Raw genomic sequence first — 15603 nt, 5'->3', positions numbered from 1 at the left:
TCATCTCTGTTGTCAGCTCCAGATAAATTTTGATCCTCACGTGGATCACTGTAGACTATTACAACTAGAAGTTGGCCTTCTTTTTAAGAATTATCAGTATCTCTTCTGCAGTAAAACATTTAATAGGAACTAACAGAATAGCTTACATGGCATGGCCTCTTAAAAGTGATGTTTCATACAAGACTAAATGTTTTCAATATCGTCATTTGCCTCCCTTCCATCCTACATCTACAAGATGCAGACAGTGAATAGTAAATAACATATATGCACTGTTATTTCTTGTTTCTTATACACTAGCTGCTTTTGAATGGTAGGAATGCAAGATGAGTCTTTGACTCACGTTCACAGTTTTGAAACTTGCTGGCAGGTTAATACTTTTGCGGACTTGGACTCAAATTCATTGCATTACTTTTTTTTCCTGCAATGTGAGACCTTTATATTACATCCACTTCTTTATTGGCCACAATGAGGGAAGAAAAGTATATAAAAATTGAGTTACTGTACTTATTTATAGAATGTTTTATTTATTCAAGATGTTACAAGTTTCATTTTTACATCCACTCAATTTCTTTATCATGGAACTGGAGCATTGGGTGGCTGTTTGGGCATTTTCCATCATAGACTTTGCGGTATCCTGAAAAAATCAACAGTGAATGCAAATTAATGCCACTTTCCATTTACTGAAATTATCCTAACTACTTTGCAAGGGCATTAATTCTGCTAGATCGATAAGCAATTTTTGAGCCATGTCATAAAGTAGGTTGCATAAATTGTATACTTGAGTGTGAAAGCAGTATGTCATAACATGTTATCAAAATCTAAAACTTGAATTATTTCACCCCCTAAATCTGTAATGTGACAAATGTGATAACCGTATTCCATATGTTTGTAACTAATAGCTGGACTGACTACAAACTGAAAAATGAGAGGAAGTAATTTACAGCATAGAGAACACGAAAGAACTGGTTTATGGAATGAGGAGAGATTACCACTCGCAGTATAGCTGCCCTTTTAATAAGCAGACAGACACATAAATAACAAGTCTAATTTCACAGAGCACCGTTCACCCCCCACCCCCCACCCTACAAGGCTAGGTAGAGGGAAGAATGTAAGAACTCAGTTGCCACAACAGCCAGTCCTGTATGCAAGTATTAAGGAAGTTCCACTGAATCTAATTTATTGTTGATGATAAATGCTGTTCAACAGTAAATTACTGCAGCCTGATTTTTGCATCTGTAAAGTTCCTTGAAGAGGCATCTCTTGAACCTGGTGTGCGAGGGAGTTAGAGAGGAAGATCAGCAAAGGATAAGAATGTCCCAAGATGGACAGGTACAACAAAACTGATTAATCACAAAGGGACAACAGAGATAGGTCTACCATTACGTAATACTCCTACAAGTGATTTCTGCAGAAAAGAGCAGAGCATGAAAGTATGCACAATAGGTTAGTATTTTCATGTACAAATCAGCACAGTGAAAGACTAACGAACAAAATAAATCCATCATAAGGGGGTCTTTTCTTACATTCACTTAAAAAAATCCATGTTAAAACTATAAACTTCAATACTCAGGAAATATATCATTAGTGGCAGACGACTGCAAAGACTGTTCACAGGTGGTACTTTGCTGAAAATAATATAATTTTTGCGATAAATTTTGCAGATGTTTTAGTTACATGGTTTTGCCTGCTTAAACACGAGACACCTGCCAAAGTAAGTTGACTGCATCTATATTTAGTTGTTTATTTTTAAAGTATGTATTTTGGCACTGTTATAAATAATTCACTGATTTGGTTTTTAAGCTATCTTCCCCTTTTTCTTCTATAGTTTTCTCCACTTAAGGGGCATGTTTGAACTTGATAATTGGCTTGATGCTTATCATCCAAAAACCTCTTCATGAATTCACAATGTTTTTTCTTGCACCCCTCAGACTATCTCCTGTCAGTATTCTTTTTAAGCTTCTCCATATATCTGTGCTTCATCACTAGTGTTCCAAAAGTTAAACAAAAGTATTAATATGATAATTTAAAAAGTAATACAGTAGTTAATCTTGTGCATGGAGTTAGTGAACTTATCTGTGTTTATGTACTTGTCACATGTTCTCCTACTCATCCAAATGCCATTTTCTTGTGTGAGGTCACACATTTTCTGTCGTGTTTTTTAATTCCTGCAACTTTCAAGACCCCCAAGAACTACAGTCTCTAGTCCATATAGCAGTTCCTGTAAAAGAACTGACTTGTAATGCAATTTCACATTGTGCGATATTACTTTTTTGTTATAATGATTCCAAGGAATTCTGAATGCCTTTAAAGTTTTACTCTACAGTTCAACCAAGGAGGTCTCCCTTTGCCAATATCTTGATTAGTTTTTCTGTGGCATATTTTTCTTCTTCTTTAGTCTTCATAATCACTGTCAACTCATCAACAAATGCTAAACATTTAACCCTTGATATTGTATCCAAAATTTCCTATGTTTATCTTCCTATAACTTTGTTTAGAACTGAGATTAACACCTGGGAGAAGAGACAGTCTCATGGTCGGACACCAGTATGTACCTCACAGAGTTTTACAAAGGAATTTTACTTTTTATGTTATATTTGTAAGAATCTGTAAGATTAGTTCTCTGGTCTCCCTGCCCACTCTGAGCTTTTCTGTGGTACCAAAAACTGTCAGTTGACAATCATAGGCCTACTTAAAGTCCACAAATGTGCCACTTGTGCTCATTCATCAGCATATCCTTAATACTGTCTTCAGGTTCTGTATCTGTTCCATGCATGATCGCCCCTTCCTGAATCCTGCTTGGTAGGCACATCAATATACTGCAAACTAATTTGCTATTACTGTGACACAACTGGATTTTTCATAACAGTAATTTTTTCATAACAATATGTGTAGTTTAGACCCAAGTACTAATCATGAGTAACCTTTTTGGCTTAGACAGGGTTCCCTCTTCCTGCCAGTTGAAACTATGGTCTCAAACGTTGACCACACCTGCTACCCACTTTTGCATGTATTCACCCTCCACTGTTAATAGTCTTACATTAAATTGCCAAAAGATATATGTTTTGCTGTAAATGGGTCACTTAACAAGTTGAACCTTGTATACCGGCTTTCTAACTTTTCACCTTCAGAGTATTTGCGTTATTCGGATTCTCTCTCTCTCTCTCTCTCTCTCTCTCTCTCTCTCTCTCTCTCTCACACACACACACACACACACACACACACACAACAAACTGTCTTCAACAAGAATACAAGTTTGCAAGCTGCACTATGTTCTTCAGTTTCTTATTTGTATTTTTATCCACCACTTAGTATATTTTGTAGTGATTGTTTTTATCATTCTCTTGTTTGTGTTCCTCCCAGGACATTCCATTACAATTTTAATGGATTTTTACTGATGTTATCCATATCTAGGACATACTGGTCAGTAATTATTCAAATTTAATCTTTTGGGATAATTGGATACTTACTTGTATTTTCCAGGCAGTTTGTAGCATGCATGAAACAAATGTTGGCAAAAGTCCGCAGATGGTGGCAGTCAGTGGCACAGACAGGTTTATACTCCTCTGGGCAATAAGACGGGCAGCATTCAGGTGGCACAAAACGCGGACAGCAGATGGGAGCCAACGGCTTGTGCAAGTGCAGAGGCGGCACAAAGTTAGCGAAGGACGCACCGGCCATGGCTGCAGACATATGTTAACAAGTCACTGTTAACACTTGTGATAAAGATACAATAGGATACAGGCAAGTAAAAAGAAAACTGTTTGCTGTGCTATGTCCTAAACTGAAGAGGGTGGGCAGGAAAAAGAAGGGAATACATGGGTGACTACGGGAGTGTGGTGGCAGGGGCAATTACACACACAGAGGGGGAAGAGAAAAATGGAACCTGGAGCACAGCAGAGAGAATGGGTTCTCAGGTGAGTAGGTATGAAAAGTTAGTAATTCAAATGTCCCATTACAGAAGGTACCCTGTTTAGACAGCATGCTAAATAACATACATTATTAACAATAACTGACAAAATCTACCTGAGTAACAGAGTATTATTATCCAGAAGAAAGATAAATCTACTTTGAAACAAAAATATCATGTTCTGCAGTCCAGCCAAACAAAATAGCATTTGTGGATGTGGTTCACATTGAGGTCATACATTGACAAAAGGAAAGCGACTCTTAGAAACAATACAAGACACAAAAATAGTATTGATTTACACTTTGCATCACTGTCCAGCTTTCAGAGTGCACTCTGACATAAAGCTTCCCCACTCATCTTTGTCTCCCATCGCCCTCACAAGAAGTGGGAGCCACTCATACTAGGCTCCGCCTATCCTTTCTAACATTCCTGACCTATCACTCTTTACCTCCTGAAGAGTGAACAGTTTCAAAAGCTGCAATTAGTTATGTTTTTCATTTTTAAATGTGTATGTTGGCAGTACTGGAATTTTGTCCCCTTAAGGTAAGTACTGGCAAGCCATTGTCTTCCAGTAATGTTACAGTTTTCTCTAGTGAACTTTCCTATTGATGCAAATTATATAAATTCGATGTTTGAAAATTTCCCCTAGGAATATGGCAATTAGCCGAGTTCATTGTAACCTTGATGACAAATGTCAGCATAATTACAGTGGAAAGTTCTGGCAGACAGTTAATACCTTCAGAGCATCAGTATACTGTAAACAGGACACTGCCATTAAAGATGTAGGTAACTAATACCTGTGAAAAATACCAATGCACGTCCAGTAGCCACTCAATAAGAACAAAGAAGCAGTGGCATTCTTTATTGTAATAGCTTTCCTGCTTATTTACTTGCTACATTCAGCTAGTGTAAACACAAATAATGTTAAGCAGAATAGTGACAGTTCATCAATGCAGCATACAGATAAAAGTTTCCAAGAGTTCCTTTGTTTTTGTTAAAGTACACCTTGACACATTCCATATTCCCCAAGGTAAATGTGGGATCTATGACACATGAGGATTCATCCAACTAGCAAAATTTTTAATACAACAATGGAAACTACAGGTATTGCTACCTACCACGAAGATAACAAATTAAGTCACAAAAAGTCACAGTTAAAGGACACTTGCACATGAGCATTCGGCCACAGCTTTCATCAGAAAAAGTGAAACACACACCATTCATTCACACAAGCAAGCAAACCTCACACACCATGACACCAACTCCAATTGCGGCCCGAGCTGCTGGAGTTGGCAATCATATGTGCGTGAGGTGTGTTTGCTTGTGTGAAAGAATGGTGTGCTTTTCTCTTTATCTGATGACGGCTGTGGCTGAAAGCTTATCTGTAAGTGTCTTAATTGTGCCTGTGTGCAACTTAGTATGTCATCCTTACAGTAAATAGCACTTTATCTTTTCTTACATTGTTAAAATTTTATCTTGTTTTTGTACCTGTCAATGCTTCTATTATATTGTGATTTGTATCTTTACTGCAAAATTATTTACATTCTGTCACAACTTGCCATGCTGTATTTATATAAATGAAATATCAAATGATCCATTTTTTGTCAATTATTTATTAAGACTCATGCTGTCAGAATATGTGGAATGAGAGGTTCATTCGTGTCACTTTAGCAATTAATACAATTGAACCACATGTGGAAAATCATAATTAACCTCTCTGTCTAAAGTATATAAACAAAAGCACAGTGAATAAAGATTAAAATTACTTTTCATTAATTAAATTAAAGTAAAAATTTAGGGAAACTGTGGAAGTTGAATTAATTTTCACTCTGCAGCAGAGTGTGTGCCAGGGGAAATTTCCTTGCAGACAGAAATGTTGTGTGCCCATTAAGTCAGAACACACACACAATCTCGGGACCTTTGCCTTTTGTAAGCAAGTGCTCTATCAACTGATTTATGTAAGCACAACTCATGACCCACCCTCACAGTTTTACTTCCACTAGTATTTCACTTCTTACCTCTGAACTTCACAGAAGTTATTGTGCAAAACCTGTGGGACTAGCACTACTGGAAGAAAGAATATTGTAGAGACACACCTTAGCCAGATTTCACAGGAGAACTTCTGTGAAGTTTAGAAGGCACAGAATGTACTGTCAGAAGTAAAGCTGTGAGGATGGGTCATGTGCCACGCTTGGGTAGTTCAGTTGGTAGAGCTCTTGCCAGCAAAAGGCAAAGGTTTTGAGTTTGACTTGTAGTCGGTATTAATCTGCCAAAACATATCAATGTACTTTCGGTTATATCTGTCTTGTTATTACCTTTAAGTTATCAAGTTTTCAAATCATGCTCAGCACAGGCACCAACAATCTGTCTTTGCTTCTCATTCTGTCCAGTTAAGTCTCCCCAGACCCCGGGGTTCTGGGCAACTTTTTAGTAACTCTCACCATTAACTAAAACTTGCCAGTGCCTTTCTCCCATCCCTGTTCCTTTCCCTTCAACACTTCTGCCAGAAGAAGAAGTCATTTGCTAAAAAAGCTTGTGCATTTTCTTACCTTTTATATGTGTTTTTGTCTGCCTCTGGTTGCTTGCTTGGTAGATTTTTATCAAGACACATTATATTTTATTTGCAAACAGAAAGCAGAAAGAGACATACATTTCTAAGTTTACTTTTCCAGTGTAGAAGAGCATTGTTTTGACTGTAATGCTCATTCAGTAGGGAGCATATGACTTGGTATTAAAATGCAACTTTGCGACCACACTTGGGGTACAGTGCAACCTACCATTCTCAGATGGCAGGGTAGGGCTAATAGTAATATGATAAGAAGGTCCTTAGCTATCTTCTCAAAGCTTTGTGAGCCCTGCTACAGCCCATCCATGAAGTAAAACAAACACCACACACACACACACACACACACACACACACACACACACACACACACACACTAAACAGTTACAGAGATGGACAATGGCCCTGTAATCACGATGAACATTTCTCACATAAATTAAATTATTTTGGCTTTTATGAATGGGTTCCACTTCAAAGTTCAGTAAGTTTCAAAATTGTAGTAGTGTACTGGGTTATTTCACTGTCCAGTTTCACATTATAAATCATGAGTACGTAGACAGAATAATCATCATCACCAGCAGCAGCCGCCAATTCAGTCACACTGTGATGAATCGGCACATAACATAGGATCCCAGCAGGTTCTTACATTTCTGCTGATCTTCAGCTTCAAGTTGCCAAATGGATCCATCTGTCTGGTAGTCTTCCCTTTAGTCCATTTTGGTAAACTGGGCCCCAGTTTTGTACACATTTTGAACATCTACCATCTTTTCTTTGAGCGATGTGACCAGTCCACTGCCATTTCGAGATGTTCACTCCTTCCGTTATGGCACTGACCTTTGTTGTACATCTGATATCAACTGCTTTCTTTCTGTCTGTCTTTGTGTTGTCCAACTTTGATTTTTTTTCCGTCATAAACTCATTTAATTTCCATGTCTCACAACCATTAAGTTACTACTGGCAGTGTACATTGGTCAAAAGCTGTTTTATTCAGCTCAGCCAACATCTTACAGCTTTTATCACTGAAAGTACGAGCAAAAATTTGACCTTATACATACATCATCTGAGAAATATATTTATTGTTGGAGTTTTGAAACACAAATCTGTTTTTCTTGTAATATGATGTCAACTGCACATTAAGGTAACTGATGTATAAATGGGTCTAAAATAGCAGCTGACCAAACATTTGTAAACAATACAATACCATTTTGAATATACTACTTAAGTAATGGACACCACATTCTTTGAGGATGGAGCAGTCATACTGATGTTAAATACTATATCTAATAATGATCCAGTGGTTAGTGATAAATACAGAGACGAGTTTTATTAATAAACTTGGCATATGCATTTTTATTCAGATGTTTAGAAAAAAGTAGATAAAATTAGGTAATTTCTTGCAAGTGTAGGCACTGTTATGATGTTTCATTTCCAATTAAATTAATTAAAATCCCAATTAAATCAAACATGTTAGTAACCTAGGCACTATGAAAGTCAGCAGATACATTCATCGAGTTAAACAAATCTGCCATAAGTAACAGAAGCATTGAAATCACATGTGAAAATGTACAGGGAACTACATAAGAAAGTTATAGCAGCAGCTAGGAAAATAGTAAGAATATAAAATCAACGTGAGATGGTAAATGTGAAAGAATATACGCAGACAAAACAGAAAGAACTACTACTTCGTTACAGAGTGAAGATAAAACTCTTAAAGATCTACAACACAAAAGCCAACATATTCAACAAGCATTACATAAACATAACAATAATTATAATTCAAACTAAATGTAATTGTAATATGAGCATATGACTCCCCTTGAAAGATGAGGCTGTGATCCCGTCTCTCGCAACTGAATTAGAGGTTTGAAACATCATAAATACATTAAAATATAAATGATCATGTGGCAGTGATTGGTTTCTAGACAAGGTAATAAAATACAGGGCAAGAAACAGACTTCCAACTTGCAGATAATATTTGGGATAGGAGTTCCAACAAAAACTAAAAAGATCAATTGTCAACCCTCCTTTACAAGAAAGGTGCAGTCTCTTATTAGTAATTGCAAATGTAGATCACTGATATCTGGGTTATCAAAACTATGGTAAAAGAAATGCCAATGGAAGAGACTCATTTCCTAAACAAAAACTGTATGTTGATTACTGGATAAAAAGGTATTTGGAAAAACAGATCAACTGACATAAGGATTTATAAGTTTTTAAAATGTGTCCTTAATTCCATAGATAAAAATGATTTAAATTGTGGTCCATTTTTGAATATCTTAGGCATTTGATATCACTGACCATAATTTACTGCTAAGGAAACTATACTGCTATGGGAATTGTGAAGTAGCATGCGATTGGTTGAAATCCTATCTCTCTGATAGAAATAAAAAGGGTAGAGTAACAACATAACTGATACATTAGGCACATTATATGAGAGAGTCAAGTACGGCATGCCACAGGGCTCTGTACTGGGACCATTGCTATTCTTAATATTTATAAATAACATAGGTTGGTTGGTTGTTTGGGGAAGGAGACCAGACAGCGTGGTCATTGGTCTCATCGGAGTAGGGAAGAATGGGGAAGGAAGTCGGCCGTGCCCTTTCAGAGGAACCATCCCAGCATGTGCCTGGAGTGATTTAGGGAAATCATGGAAAACCTAAATCAGGATGGCTGGACGCGGGATTGAACTGTCGTCCTCCCGAATGCAAGTCCAATGTCTAACCACTGCGCCACCTCGCTCGGTATATATAAATAACATACCAAGTCATACATGAGCAGCAGACACAACATTGTTTGCCTATGACACCAGCCTGTTACAGGAATGAACAGTGCTGACCTACAAGAAAAATCAAACAATGGAAAATCTAGGATGGAATAACAATAATAAGGGAAGGATAGCTCGTTACTCAGCACCTATATGAGGTGTTGACTTGCAGAAACGCACAGTGTAAAAGAATATTAAAATTATTTACACTTCTTCCGAAATGGAACACACAGACACGGACACTGTTTCTGGATGCAAGAGGTGAGTATGTATGTTTTTTTCTACTTCTGAAGAAGGACTTTGTACAAGAGCTTAAATAGTTTAGCATTATTTTTCATTGCGCTTGTTTGCGATACAATGACTGTGAGTCATGAGTAACAATAATATAACATTTTCTATATTATTGCTACAGAAAAGAGTTACAGCAGCAACACATGGGTTACAGATAACAGACTAATTGTGAATTACTTAAACATTGTAGATGAACTTCAGCCAAGTAACAAAAAAGCTATGAACTGGCCGAACAGTGGAACTTTGGCAGGATAACAGGGTGCAAACACCACACACTAAATTTTTAGGAGTATGGCTGGATGTACATATAAGATAGGAGAAACACACAGAACTGTTAAACAAAAAACGATGTCTGTAGCCTGCTGTTATGTTGCAAGGAACTTAAAAATCCCAATAGTATTTAAATGGTGTTACATATCTACTTTGCACTCCTGCTTAGCATATTTATATGGGTGGAGGGATACCACTCTGGCTAAAAACTCATGTCTCAAAAGAAGTTAATAAAAATGATCAAAGGAGTACCACTTAGATAATCATGTACGTATTCTTACAAGGAATTTAAAACCATGGCCCTACCACCTACCGGTATCTATATTCATGAATGTGTGTTTTTGAAGGTAGACCAAGAATTCTCATTGTTAAACATAGTTATGAAAGAAAAAAACAGAGGAGATTTTCACAGAGACGATAGACAGTCATATCAGAACTGTGCTCTTAGCAACGAAAATTTCTGTTTAAAGTATTGCCAGTGGAGTGAACTACCTATTTTTGGAAAATTGTATTTGTACGAATGTAATACAACATAAATCATTATACTAATTTATAGTCGGCCTGTTATGTGTGTGGTTTCATGTCGCACATACGAATATTTTATCAGTGAAAACATAATTGTAAAATGTTTTATTATACATAACAAATCATATATCACCACGTATGATGTAGCGCGAGGATGCTAATAAATTTAATTGAGTGAAAAACAGTAATGATAAAGAGTGCTATGCTGACTTCGTGCAAATGATACCAAAACTACGTAGGAGATATGCAGTGTGTTTACTTTTACATGGCCGAGGTCAGTGTGGCGGCCAATAGCGAAGAAAAAGCCCGGCCCGCGCGTGGGCCAACAACAATGTACTTTTTACATAAGCCATGCGAAAGGAAGGCACGCCTACCCCTGCAGTGATGGCACCACAAACTGCACGTAGCACTTTCGCAAAAAGCAGAGGTCAAGCACGGAAGTAAAAATCTCTTTAAATGATGTTCCTAAACGAAACTGAAATCGTCTTATGCGTTTTCATGGTTAACAAAAACCCTAACTGCAGCAACCACCTGAACATTAATTTGATAACGTACTGAACAATAAAAAAAAACACTCAGAACAGTAAGTGCAAAACAGCAACAAAGCAGATGACAATGGCTACCTTCCACAATTGTCACCTACCTAATGTTGCCTACAGCTTAAGAAACAAAGACCTTCCAGCGGAAACCTTCGGACTACTACCGGTTCGCCGGCTGAGGTGGCCGAGCGGTTCTATGCGCTACAGTCTGGAACCGCGCGACCGCTGCGGTCGCATGTTCGAATCCTGCCTCGGGCATGGATGTGTGTGATGTCCTTAGGTTAGTTAGGTTTAAGTAGTTCTAAGTTCTAGGGGACTGATGACCTTAGAAGTTAAGTCCCATAGTGCTCAGAGTCATTTGAACCATTTTTTGAACCACTACTACCGGTTCTATGGACTGGAGCGGTTTGCCAACTGAAAGTAAACGTAATATAGGCCCTATATGAAATGAGGTAAACTACCACGTCCAGGAAAAATATGCACACAATAAAAATTTAAATTTCAGGTGAAGTTGTCCGATGACGGAGACTGTGAAAATTTGACTTGCAACGGTATTGTAATGTTTGACCGTTTCCAATATAAATTCTGTTAACAAAATTCGACACTAAATTTGGCCGAACGTGTGACTACACTGACGCCGCAACTTGCATGCGAACATATCAGGTGTTCACAGTGCCTCAGTGTATTCCAATTATTCCTTGGACCCTGCGGGGGCGGAACGAAGTAAAAGATACATTTAATATACGTAATTCAAGAGCAATGCAATGAACCGACATCAACAATATAAAGATTTGTACTGTTGTGATGATACAAATTATAAAATATCCCGAAACATTAATTTTAAAAGTTTTTGTGAAAACGCGTTTCAGTGGAGGAGGATTTTGCCCAACAGACAATTCTTTATTTCAGATTTATACTCCATCACTGTATATCTACATAATATAAGGTTCTCTGGCAAGTTGCTGTATATCTGATTAATTTCTGTAGTGACTTGAGTTTCCCCAAAAAAAATATTCCACAACGTATTCGTTAATGGAAATATGCAGAACAAACTAGCATCTTCATTTTAAATCAAGGAATGTATTACTGCAAATGTAGCTGAACGGATCTATCTTAACGTTTCAACAATGTACACATCTAGCGGCAAGATTTATCAGGATGTGATCTGAAAGCAAACCGAAGACCTGTGATCTCTGGAAAAATGAAAATCTGTAAGAAATGATATAACGGGTGTTAAAACAAGAATGCTTCAAACATGTAAAATAGAAAAAAAAAAATCTATCACAGTGAGATAAAAGTACGTCTGTACCCAGCAAGGCGAAGATAAAGTACCTTTAGCCTAAAAATTAACTGTTTTCGAGGAAATTGTCGCATAAAAAAATGAAGAGTTGTGAACGTCCGAATCAGTAGGCAGCGCGGCGGACTGCTAACGACAGTCGGAAACTTTGTCCACTCGGACACTGGTGTTGCGTTGTCCATACGTTCGTATCGTCATAATTGATATTTCACTACTGAGGTGGCTGAACTGGCTCGTTTCGAAAGCTGCTGCTGCTACAACTACTACTACCACTAATAATAATAATAATAATAGAAAAATTTGAAAAGGATTTCGTGAAGCGGCATATTTCAGCAACAGCTGATGAGTACTCACCCAATATAAGAATGAGGGCTCCGGTATTCATGGTGCAGTTGCTGTGTCTGCGGTCGTCGAACAACTAGCTACATACAGACTCGAAGTGAGTTTTATACACGTTGCTGTTGACATGAAAAGGCACGACCGGCCTCCACTACGCATAAATACGCAGTCTAGCAAGCTGGCGAAACGTGAGAACTGATGTTCATTGCAGACAGCTGCCTTGAAATCCAATTTGTCAGTGACAATAAGAAGGCTAACGATACGTTTGTTATATGCCGAAAACAAAAAGTTGGTCGTTATCTTCCTTTTCTACTCTCGAACTGGAGAATGTGTTTTGGATATTTCTATCGATTGCACTGGTAAATAGGGTTGCCAGATTAAATTGACAAAATTACCAACACTGCCTGGCGAAAGGGTTTGCTCAGCTGAAGGTGAACGCAACAAAACACTTAGTAAAGATTAAAAATTAAATTTATTATTGCCAGTTACAACTTTCAACAGATTTTTGTTACTGGTATCTTTAATTTTTTTTGGTAAAAGTCGTTGCAAGTTGCAAATAATTCATAATTCTGCCTGTTACCACGTCATTAAATTTGTTTCTAGCGTCAGGCCATAAATGATTCATGTTCCTGAAGACTCTTTCCACAAGCATCGATGCATGGAACCGCCATTATCCTTTCAATAATTTAGTGATAGGTAAAAATAGCTCTACAAAACCACTTTTTTTAAAAAAAAAATCTCATTTTGTTCGTTTTCGTTCGTTGCATCTGCTCGGGGCGGACGTCGTAAGACATCCGTTTAAGTTCGTCGTTGATCCATTAACTCAGTATATATATATATATATATATATATATATATATATATATATAGAGAGAGAGAGAGAGAGAGAGAGAGAGAGAGCAGCTAACCCTCTGACCGAACACGCTGAGCTACCGTGCCGGCTACCACTCATACATCGGCACCGAATACCGAATATGGAGCTGAAATACCAAACAGTTCGGTGAAAAACAGAAAAAGTGGCAACCCAACTAGTAAAACATACTCGCGAAATATGCTTCACAGGCATTTTGCATGAATATGTTAATTGTTGTCGTAAAGAAACTCATTAAATGTGTAGTATTGTAATAGTAGTTATATTTGCCTATGTACGCTTTTTTACAATGATTTTAATCGTAATGATTACAGGATTTAACAAAATACTCAAATGGTTTTATAGATAAGCCGCAGAGCATAAACACAAATTACGCAAAAATTTTTAGCAACTGAGAAGCACCACTTTTACATTGATAAGCACTAAATCCAACCATTAGCTCATACCATCGTAAGATAACAGATAGAAAAGAATAAAACACAACTAAATAAATAAATAAATGGTTCAAATGTCTCTGAGCACTATGGGACTTAATATCTGAGGTCATCAGTCCCCTAGAACTTAGAACTACTTAAACCTAACTAACCTTAGGACATCACACACATCCATGCCCGAGGCAGGATTCGAACCAGCGACTGTAGCAGTCGCGCGGTTCCGGACTGAAGCGCCTAGAACCGCTCGGCCACCACAGCCTGCTAAAACACAACTACATAGGTAATTTAAAAACACTAAAAACAAATTTTGTATAAACTAGAACGGCCCCTAGATGGTCAACAATACTGCAGAGTAATGCTGTGCAACATTATTGACTTTCTCCCTAGAGTGCTCAATAATATTGTGATTCGTAAAAAGACGCTGCTGCTGTGATAATTTCTCAACTTTGCTGTAACAGAAAAAAAAAAAATGTGCTTGAAAAACTTGGTCAAGGAGCATCAAAGATCACTCACGAAAACTTGTTGGGAGAACTCAGGTTGAACGTAAAAATGGTTATAATAACTATTTATGTGTTGATGTTCCAGCAGCTGATATATTACTGGAAATGCTTTTCAACACACTTAGGCGCCCCACACGTAGGAGCTCCTCCCGGAATCTGCAGTCCGGTGCTTTTATTCATTACAAAATTCTTATACACTTCTACAAACCATTTCCCATTATTGCTCTAAACCTCTCGCTTAGCCAAATGTAGCACTATGAGGCTGATCACAATGAGATAGTGCTGTACTTTGAGCAGTTGCTGTATAATCGTTTGTTTTATGTAATGAAGTAATGTACGTGTAACAAGTTCTCGGGATTATAATACTTTTTGTGTCACCTACAAAATTTAATTCTTGTGTCGTGATACGTCTCAAAATTGACCAACTCTTTTACATCGAAAATTGCAAAGTCTGAGCCTTGCCTCATGGTCCCAATCCTGGCGGATCAATTTCTGCGGATGCCCATCCGCAAGATCAAAAAAATAAAATAGTACAGTGAGAGACGTAATTCTATCAAGTCAGCGTTACTCTATTATGCTGCAATACCTTGCCACTGGACGTTCTTTCGAAGACTAAATTTACAGGTGCAGTTACACCTCAGAGTATTTGAGACATAGTAATGTAACAGTGTCTGTTATGCACTAACACGAACTACATGATTATATTTGAGTAGCTAATGTATAAACACACACAAATACTTTTATTCGTACTTTAGCATTAATTAAATTTTTTTAAAGGAGTGTCCTTCGTGGGCTTTCAACATATTTTATGAGCAACAGATCATATGATTCATTCGTAATATTTCTGTTTCTGTAGTCATCTGCCAGAACATCACACAATGCCGGCAATTATTTATACATTTCGATGCATTCCAGTCATAACGTTCGTAAGGATGTAGAGGCTTATCTCACTAGGGGTAAGATAGATACAGCCTACAGGAAAATTAAAGAGACCTTTGGAGAAAAGAAAACCACCTGTATGGATATCAAGAGCTCTGATGGAAAACCCATCCTAAGCTAAGAAGGGAAAGCAGAAAGGTGGAAGGAGTAGACAGAGGATCTATACAGGGGTGATGTACTGGAGGGCAATATTATGGAAATTGAAGAGGACGTAGATGAAGATGAAGTGGGAGACATGATACTAAGTAAAGAATTTGACAGAGTACTGAAAGACCTGAGTCGAAACAAGGCCCCGGGAGTAGACAACATTCCATTAGAACTACTGACGGCCTTGGGAGAGCCAGTCCTGACAAAACTCTACCAT

General features: G+C 37.6%; 1 protein-coding gene across 1 annotated transcript; it reads right to left on the bottom strand.

The window, feature by feature from the left end:
- Window positions 1–551: 551 nt before the first annotated feature.
- On the bottom strand, window positions 552–12605 carry LOC126195544 (vasotab-like). Its single transcript, XM_049934168.1, has 3 exons — window positions 12511–12605; window positions 3468–3680; window positions 552–634 (listed from the first exon to the last, which is right to left on the bottom strand). The coding sequence occupies exons 1-3, from the start codon at window positions 12539–12541 to the stop codon at window positions 552–554; spliced, it is 327 nt and encodes a 108-aa protein (XP_049790125.1). The 5' UTR covers window positions 12542–12605.
- Between the last annotated feature and the right edge of the window lie 2998 nt (window positions 12606–15603).

The sequence above is a fragment of the Schistocerca nitens genome, chromosome 7, assembly GCF_023898315.1.
Source record: "Schistocerca nitens isolate TAMUIC-IGC-003100 chromosome 7, iqSchNite1.1, whole genome shotgun sequence".
Taxonomy (NCBI): domain Eukaryota; kingdom Metazoa; phylum Arthropoda; class Insecta; order Orthoptera; family Acrididae; genus Schistocerca; species Schistocerca nitens.
Note: the sequence above shows the minus strand (reverse complement) of the source record. Positions and strands in the feature narration are given on the sequence as shown.